The sequence below is a fragment of the Haplochromis burtoni genome, unplaced genomic scaffold, assembly GCF_018398535.1.
Source record: "Haplochromis burtoni strain Fernald_Lab_line unplaced genomic scaffold, NCSU_Asbu1 Contig_53, whole genome shotgun sequence".
Lineage (NCBI taxonomy): Eukaryota > Metazoa > Chordata > Actinopteri > Cichliformes > Cichlidae > Haplochromis > Haplochromis burtoni.
Window position 1 is genome coordinate 1,361,773 of NW_024582414.1, and position 9,772 is coordinate 1,371,544.

The window sequence follows — 9,772 nt, forward strand, 5'->3', positions numbered from 1 at the left end:
TCATGCTTTACATTGAGTCAGACACTCTGGGATTAGCACCCCTTTAAATCTTATGAAAATAATCTCTGTTATGTTTGGACACAGTTCCATAATTATACACCACATGTGGATATAGAAAAACTGCTTCTGGTCATCCGCATACTTTGCACCTTAGAATTCAATTTACCCCTAAAATTAAAACTTTATCACCACGCAGATGTCATAAATGAATCCCTGCAGTATCACACAGTGCACATAAAAAATGATGCATTTAACAAGACATTGGTCAGGTAAATGATGTTATGTGTTCTTTTATACATGTGACAGGTCAGCTGTTACAGATTTCAGGTTTATATGCTACTAGGATTCATTCAGAGACCAGCTGCTTCGTCAGACTGTAGATTTCCCCCCAGTAGTGGAAGCAATTGTCCTCCAGTTGCCTCTCCTTGATTTAAGTTGCAATGCTGTTTCCTGACAGAAACACATGCAGAAAACTGTGCACTTGTATGCTGAATTATGTTTGCAAGATTTCAGATAATAAGTCGTGCTTATTCTTGCTCCCTTATCAGGTTTACTTGTTTGTGACCAACGCCTTTATGCTGATCTTGGCAGATTTAAATTTGCTACTTCACGCCCTGTTTATTAAATATAGTCCTAAATGTCATGTAGGTGGAGATAAACCTAAAACGCTATCCAACACCCTACCCTGAGGACCTGAAGAACATGGTTAAGTCAGTGCAAAGTCTTGTGGGCAAAAGCGTACATGCTGGACACGCCGGTCACGCCGTACACGCCGGACACGGGCACCAGCACCAGCTGAGCACAGGCACCGCCACCTCGGCAGGAACCAACATGGAACATACACACCTCAGCAAAGAGCCATATGAACCACCGTGGCCCCTGCCTCCTAAAGAGGTACAGATTACACATACAGACACATACAGGAGGTCAACAAGCATTTAGTCCCAAATGTATTTATTAGCAACAATGTCGCAGGACACAGACATCATGCTTGTGTGTGATAATCTGATAACGGCTCTCACATGGCAAGAGCTTACCTGAAGTAAGTTCATCCAAGTCTCTGATCACTAAAACAGAAGACAGCTGAGAACAACAAAAGCTTTTCTTATGTTTGTGTTTGTCCGTTTGAAGCAAATCAGTGCACAACTCAAAAAATGGAGTTGTTTTTCAGGTGACAGACAGAGAGATGCAGGACTTCTCTCAGACTCAGCTAATGGATCAGGGACCAATGCATAACTCTGGCATCGATATTCCTAAGAGGAAGGACAAAGAGGACTTGACAGAGAGCTCTGAGGTTTGTCTCTCACTCTCTCACAGAAACACACACAATCCAAAAAGAACTGTAAAGAAAATTAATTAGGTATTTTTACTTGGTTTGTGGACTTTTTATACCTTTTATATCCAGAAGATACCACTGAACACATCCAAAATTCAGTGCTAGCTGTGTGACACTGCACAGATTTCATCATTCATATGTCTGTAAGTTCAAGATGTAAGAAAGTTATGATATCTTTTGAAGTCACTCTAACTCTCACTCACGCTCTGACCTTTAGTGTTGTGAGGGTTTTGTGAGGACCCTAGTGAGGATTTGCAGACAAACAAAAGTCGTGTTTGCATTTAGAGCTAAACCATCAAACTTTGTCGGAATATGTGTATATACATCGTAATCAGTGCTTCAGTTCAGTTTTTACTTTCTCTAACAAGGTGATAATATCTTATTTTTCAGAACTGTATTCAAATAGTGCAGACTGTACTGAACTTGGTTGTTTCTTACAATAATGACTCCACGTGGCCTTACATAAGAGAATCTGAGGCATCAGTGAAATCAAAACCCCAGAGGGTTAAAAGCACGCTCCATGATCCTACTGGGGATCAGGAACTCCAGAACCTGCTGAAATACTTACCAAAGTTTGTATTTATTTAACAAATGTATGTATGTTTGATGCCAGTCAAGCAAAACGAATTGTCTACATGAGATTCGTAATCATTTTTTAAATCACAGAAGCTGCCTTTTCTTCTCTACTGTATATGCCTGATGCTTTTTTCCCCCTTCTTCCTCAGGATTCAATGGGCGGCTCTCCGAACGACATCCGGATCTCTGACATGAGGCCCACCCTGGTGGAGCCACCAATGTACAAACCAAAGGTGGTGTTGCTGGGGAAGGATAAGAAAGGTACTGTATTATAGCATAAACGTACAGCTTTAAGGGAACATGTCGGAGTCATGTACATACATGTCGACAACAAGGCTGCGCAGTTATTTAATGTGGGTCTTATAAAGAGCTTTGGGGCATGTTGTAAGATGAGGGCAGAGGGAGGGTGACGAGGAGTGTGCATAGCGAACCTCTAAAGTGAATGTTTGGCCATTTTTACATCATTTGCCCTGATGGCTTCGGTTTCATCAGAGAAGAAACAAAGCTCACTTTTTACTGCCTTATCAAAAATCTGTCTCCACTCTGAATAACTGAGTGTCTAATCGCATTTTCCAAAAGAAACAGTTTATTATCAGCTCTCCGCAACAATCGACAGCTTTCACTAATACGGAGCTTCATCATATGATCCACTCCTCCTTAAGAAAGCTTATTGCAAAATGATTAAAGCTCAAACAGCTTGTCTGCCTCAGTGGAGTATCAGTTCTTAGTGGAGGCTCTTACGAAGTAAATAAAAAGCTTCTTCTGGTTTGTTTTGTGAAGATTTGACTAAGTTTGACTCAGGAAGTTTTCAGATTGTTGGTATCTACACAGTGCACGTCTGTCTGCAGCCAGGTCAGCTATCCAACAGCAGCTCTTGATTTCAGTTACAGCAGCCAAGTTAAATAAAGATTTTAAAAAGCCGTGTTTTATAACCAGGCCACGTCTTGCGTCAGTGCTGTGGACTAAATAGTGTCCACATGCATAATGAGAACACTGCAGAGATCTGGGTTAAGAATCTGATGACAACACGAAGGAAGCATGCAATTCCTTCACTTTCTAGTCAAGTGTTCGAGAGGCCCCTGAACACAATTCTGGTTAACGACTCAAAGAAGTCTTTGATCCACTTTTTGATTTGGTTGTAGTTCTGATTTGTTTTATAGGTTTGGGGGTTTAAAAGGTCACAGGTGAGCTTTGAAACTGAGCAACAGATGAGAAGTGTAAAGTGCGTTTGCATGTTGATTCAAATATTAGAAAAATATTAGAAAACTTTATTATTTCTGTTCCTGAGATGCCAGAACTAACAGCTAAAGAGATCAAAAGTCATCAAAAATGAAGATGATTAAATATCTATTAAGATGACATTATTATTGGGATATGCCTTTACGCTTTCCTTTAATGTTGGTGGCCATTGGGCACTACTTAGCTCTGTTTAAATACAAAATATGTCTCGGTCATAGAAGACCGCATATCCCATAATTCTGTGAATTTTAAGACAGAAGGAGAGTCTAATCCTTACCTCAGAGCACATTTTTAAACAAGCTAGCTCTTTCCCTCTCATCCTTAACATGTATTCCTCTGTGTGAAATGAATGATGTTCAACATTTTTGCTGTATTTCCATTTGCGTCTTCCAGATAACGCTACTTTTTGAGAATGAGAGCTTTTAGAAACCACTACAGGGAGTGCAGAATTATTAGGCAAGTTGTATTTTTGAGGAATAATTTTATTATTGAACAACAACCATGTTCTCAATGAACCCAAAAAACTCATTAATATCAAAGCTGAATGTTTTTGGAAGTAGTTTTTAGTTTGTTTTTAGTTTTAGCTATTTTAGGGGATATCTGTGTGTGCAGGTGACTATTACTGTGCATAATTATTAGGCAACTTAACAAAAAACAAATATATACCCATTTCAATTATTTATTTTTACCAGTGAAACCAATATAACATCTCCACATTCACAAATATACATTTCTGACATTCAAAAACAAAACAAAAACAAATCAGCGACCAATATAGCCACCTTTCTTTGCAAGGACACTCAAAAGCCTGCCATCCATGGATTCTGTCAGTGTTTTGATCTGTTCACCATCAACATTGCGTGCAGCAGCAACCACAGCCTCCCAGACACTGTTCAGAGAGGTGTACTGTTTTCCCTCCTTGTAAATCTCACATTTGATGATGGACCACAGGTTCTCAATGGGGTTCAGATCAGGTGAACAAGGAGGCCATGTCATTAGTTTTTCTTCTTTTATACCCTTTCTTGCCAGCCACGCTGTGGAGTACTTGGACGCGTGTGATGGAGCATTGTCCTGCATGAAAATCATGTTTTTCTTGAAGGATGCAGACTTCTTCCTGTACCACTGCTTGAAGAAGGTGTCTTCCAGAAACTGGCAGTAGGACTGGGAGTTGAGCTTGACTCCATCCTCAACCCGAAAAGGCCCCACAAGCTCATCTTTGATGATACCAGCCCAAACCAGTACTCCACCTCCACCTTGCTGGCGTCTGAGTCGGACTGGAGCTCTCTGCCCTTTACCAATCCAGCCACGGGCCCATCCATCTGGCCCATCAAGACTCACTCTCATTTCATCAGTCCATAAAACCTTAGAAAAACCAGTCTTGAGATATTTCTTGGCCCAGTCTTGACGTTTCAGCTTGTGTGTCTTGTTCAGTGGTGGTCGTCTTTCAGCCTTTCTTACCTTGGCCATGTCTCTGAGTATTGCACACCTTGTGCTTTTGGGCACTCCAGTGATGTTGCAGCTCTGAAATATGGCCAAACTGGTGGCAAGTGGCATCTTGGCAGCTGCACGCTTGACTTTTCTCAGTTCATGGGCAGTTATTTTGCGCCTTGGTTTTTCCACACGCTTCTTGCGACCCTGTTGACTATTTTGAATGAAACGCTTGATTGTTCGATGATCACGCTTCAGAAGCTTTGCAATTTTGAGACTGCTGCATCCCTCTGCAAGATATCTCACTATTTTTGACTTTTCTGAGCCTGTCAAGTCCTTCTTTTGACCCATTTTGCCAAAGGAAAGGACGTTGCCTAATAATTATGCACACCTGATATAGGGTGTTGATGTCATTAGACCACACCCCTTCTCATTACAGAGATGCACATCACCTAATATGCTTAATTGGTAGTAGGCTTTCGAGCCTATACAGCTTGGAGTAAGACAACATGCATGAAGAGGATGATGTGGACAAAATACTCATTTTCCTTAATACCAACAGTGTATTCTAGTCTCTGTAGTAAACACTGGGGTCTAACAGGACAAACACAGAACTGAGTCCACTGTCAGAGGGCAGAATGTCATTCATAATCATCATTAGTGCTGTTTCTGTTTTAGTGTGAACTCTAAATCCTGACTCAAACTTCTTGAATAGATCATTCCTCTGCAAATGATGACCCAGCCATTTTACAACTGCTCTTTGAAGATTTTTCTGACAAAAAAAAAGAAGATTAGAAATCGGCCTATAATTAGCTTAGACACCTGGATCAAGTAAAGGGTTTTTAAGTCGTGGTTTAATTATAAATACCTTAAAAACCTGTGGTATGTAGCTAGTTAATAGAAATATAATGATTGGTATTTGAAATGTAAGAATGAATCAATGGTGAGTCTTATTTTAACAGCCTTGTAGGAATTGGGTGTAATAGACATGATGATGATTTAAAGGAAGGCATTATTATTATTTCAGAAAGATTGATAGGAGAGAGAAATAAATCACCACAGTTATTAAAATTAGTGAACGTAATCATTTGTCCTTGGGACGGCTATGAGGGCTATGAAGTTTTTTCCCCTAATGATTAAAATTTTACTTATGAAGAAATTCATGAAGTCCTTACTAGTTAAAGTCAAAGGAGCACTGTTTGTCAGCCTGGCTACAGTGCTGGAACTAAACCCAGTGTTGTTCCTGTTTCATACATCCAGGCAGTGAGGATGTATGACACTAATAACAAGATAATAAACCTCTGTGGGAGTAAAGTTTAGGATGCTGCTCTGCGTTGTGTTGGCACGTTACATTGAAGAATTCTTTTCAATTGCTTTATATTGTAAGGTAAAGACCCCACAATAATACAGAGAAAAGCCAACAATCAGACAAGCCCCTATAAGTTAACACTTGGCAACAGTGGGAAGGAAAATTTCCTTTTTAAAGGAAACCTCCAGCAGAATCAGGCTCAGGGAGAAGCAGCTACCTGCCACGACCGGTTGGGGTGAGTTGAGTGAGGCAGGACAAAGAACACACAGTGGGAAAAAAGCCAGAGTTTAATAATAACCAAGTGAATGAATGAATAAATAAAGACAAAATGGTGTAAAAACAAAGAAGAAGATAAAAAAGAAGGGAGCACTTTTTACAATCTCATCAGAACATTTTCAGAAAGACGTCTAGTCCTTTGAAATTGTTTTTCTGGTGCTCTGTAGTCCATTATTGTAAAATGAAATGTTATTAGGATTCTCAGGCAAAAAACTGTGTCTATGCCACATGTCAGTACAAGATCGTGCTGTGACCAGGTTACTGTAAAGCAAAATACATCAATATTTTGATCAACTCATGTACTGACAGAGACATAGAAGAGAGTTACCTGATGTTTAATAGTCCACATTTAAAAGTTTTGCTGTTTGGTTGGAATAGTAATATTTTTCCTTCTTTATAAGGGTTTGCTTTTCTTTTTGCTGGTATTTTATTTATTTTTAGGTGGTGTGGGAGGGGGGAGGTGTTTGGGGGGATTATGGCAGTGATTCTGTTGGAATAAACAATCAAAGTCCTTATTAATCTCCTAAGATAAGAACTCTTTCATGCCATGCATTTTCAATTTTTCTTTGCTATTTGGGCTGATTGGGTCCTGATGAATATAAAAACAAAGAATGACCTGATTTTTTTTTTTTTACCTGATTTTTGTTTCTGAGATCCACATATGAGGATATTCATTTTAAATTTTGATAGAACAGTGGCAGTATAACGTCCTCGTAAGTGGAAATCAGGCCCTTGTAGAGCAACATTTTGTATTTTGCTCTAAACAACCCAAAATGTGATGTCCACATATGTGGATGCCAGGTCCTAGGAGGTTAAAGTGCATTGGCTGAATTCCCAGGTAATTAAATTGGGGGACAAAAACTCAGAATAGGTCGGACCCAGAGGACATTAGATACTGCTCAATCGGTCACCTGATGGAGTGGAGCCTGATCTGTAATTGTAGCAATTGGGTGGTACATGTAAGGGGCCAGAGAAAGGTGCAGCATGGGAGTGACATAGATATAGTTGCAGAAAATATGTACTGGCGGTATACCGCAGTGCTCACCCTCAGTGCTCCCAAAACAATTTAAAGCATATCTGCCAAAACTGGTTTTGAGCTTCATTTGGTCATTTTTTTCAATTAGCAATATAGTAAAGATAAGTTTAATATAGTTAACTAACAATAATACAAAAATAGTGTGATTATGCTGTACTGAATCGAAATTTAAGGAAAGAAAACTAACATGAAGCAAGCTTCTGGTACCAAAATGCAATAGAAAGCAAAGGTTGAAAATGAATAACATGAAGAACAAAAGTTCAATGGAAAATCCAAAACTATAATGATGTTGATCACAAAGAGGACGTGCTGTGTGTCTGCTTCTGTCTGTCCAGAGTCTACAGATGAAGAGGTTGATAAACTCCACTGTCTGAACCACAGCGGCTCATCGGCCACCTACTCCGATTACTCTCCCTCACAGGGCTCCTCGGGCTCCTCCAACCCGCCCGGCAACGCGCACTCACACACGCTGTCGCACGGACACCCCCACAATCCCGCCCTACCGCCTCCCAGCAAGGACCAGGCCCCTCAGACGCACTGGACCAACAGGTGCGCACGCCCGTTTCATGACTCCTCCCTCCCGCTGTCCGTCATCTCTTGTACATTTCAATTGTAACCCCACTTCAGTTTCTCTCCATCTGTAATCTGTCACATCCATCTTCCTGCTTGCTCTGTCAAGGTCAGAGAGGCTCACTGGAACACTGCAGACTTCTCTTTAGGATTTTCTCTCTCAGCTTCAAAGCTGTCTGGTCTGAGCTTCAGTCATGTTACTATCCAGAGGAGGGTTGTTTTTTTTTGCCCCAGTGCATTATAAAAGCAAATAAAAAGGTTTGGGCTGTCTCCTGAAGTTTTAAGTCTGGGTGCAGTGCACTTGATGATGTTGGTTGGAAAGGGATAAAAATGTTATGAAAACTTTTTGGGACAGTTTTGAGTTCTAATCAGAAATGTTACAGCTATAAAAAAAACATGTCATCTTAGTCTGCCTGTCATATTTACGACACTGTCAGTGTAGTCTCAATCATATTGCTCAGACTGGATGGCAGTAACAATAAAATATCTGTCACTGATATATCAGCTATCTACAGCAAGACATAGAATAAAACAGAAATGTGCAATATATGTGTTTATATTACACACAGATGTTCAAATTCGCTCCACCGATAATCTTCGGTTTAGCAGATTGGACTGTCTGGCTGTACCTTACGGATGTTTTCTGTTTCTGTTAGACACCACAGTGTCTCCTTAGCTCAGTCAAAACATAGTGTCCAATAATGCTAGTTTTCTTCTCCTTGTCCTTCCCATGTTTCTTCTTGTTTTAAGCAGGCCCTGGAGGATGGTAGCTGGTTTTAGTATTGTTTGACACTAAATCTGTTAATCCACATGCCCTGAAGTGAGGTACAACTGCAGTATTTTATTTCTACTTGTGGAACATGATATTTGCAGTCTGTAAGTAGTAGCGAGGGAGTTTGAAGGCATGTGTTCTCTTGGAAACAATAACTAACACAAACATGGTTTCTGGCCTAATGGGTGTGACAGACATCAGAGAGAAAGGGAGAGAAAGTTGATCTGTCCTCTGAGCTCATTGTCTCTGATTAAATGTGCAACACACATCCACGTGGCATGTCGCCTGTTTGCAATTTTGATCTTCTTGGTTTTTCTCCCACAGTATAATCAGTGATTGATATTTTCTGTCTTTGTAGACTTGCCCAGTCATTTCCCAAGCCCATTGACTCCAAGCCCCTGCTGTCTCAGAGAGAAACTCCTCCATCAGGAACCCTGCAGCAACGTGGGGATCGGCGTCCACTTAGTGAGCCTTTTGACTGGGTTGACGCACCTCACTACGACAACACGGGTTTCGATGCAGAGGAGTCTTCTCTGGATCCTCCTTCATCTACCACCAGTCAGGGAAACCCTCCGCTGGGCTCTAAGCCTCGCAGCTCATCAACACACGGCCGCCGCCCCCTCCTTAGGCAAGACCGAATTGTAGGGGTCCCATTGGAATTGGACACCCAGACGCTCCCCTTCCACGGCAACCAACGACCAAACCAGGACAATGACTCGCAATCCTCCGGACATCCTTCCCAGAATCCCTGGCAGAATTGGACCAGGACCCCGAGCCCCCTGGAGGACAGAACCGCTTTTCCTTCCAAGCTGGACCTTACACCTACTTCCAGCCCCAATCCTGATCGCAAGGACATGGATTCAAGGTAAGTAACTGACGGTCATTTACAATTGAAATACATAATTTTATTGGGAAAGCTTAATAATTCCAAGAGTTTGCAGGTCTCAAATCCTGTTTACAGTGCAGTCTTTGGGGTTTTTTTTAGTAAATAAACATATCAGAGCTGTTATAACTAAAGCCGTTGATTTGAAAGTTTTACAGCTGTGACTGTTTTTATTTGCACATCAATAAAATAACAAATCAGCTTACTTATCGAATTTCCCAGAGGAACCCACCCGAGGGATTAATAAAGTTCTATCTTATCTTATCTTATCTTATCTTATCTTATCTTATCTTATCTTATCTTATCTTATCTTATCTTATCTTATCTTATCTTATCTTATCTTATCT

General features: G+C 40.7%; 1 protein-coding gene across 1 annotated transcript in view; it reads left to right on the top strand.

Annotated features, from left to right (window-relative positions):
* The window catches only part of lrrc7 (leucine rich repeat containing 7), an 88,523-nt gene that overhangs the window by 58,729 nt on the left and 20,022 nt on the right, over positions 1-9,772 (top strand). Inside the window, exons 15-19 of the mRNA XM_042220703.1 lie at positions 649-894; positions 1,172-1,294; positions 2,062-2,173; positions 7,536-7,749; positions 8,901-9,407. Coding sequence (XP_042076637.1) covers positions 649-894; positions 1,172-1,294; positions 2,062-2,173; positions 7,536-7,749; positions 8,901-9,407 — 1,202 coding nt within the window. The remainder of the gene's footprint in view (positions 1-648; positions 895-1,171; positions 1,295-2,061; positions 2,174-7,535; positions 7,750-8,900; positions 9,408-9,772) is intronic.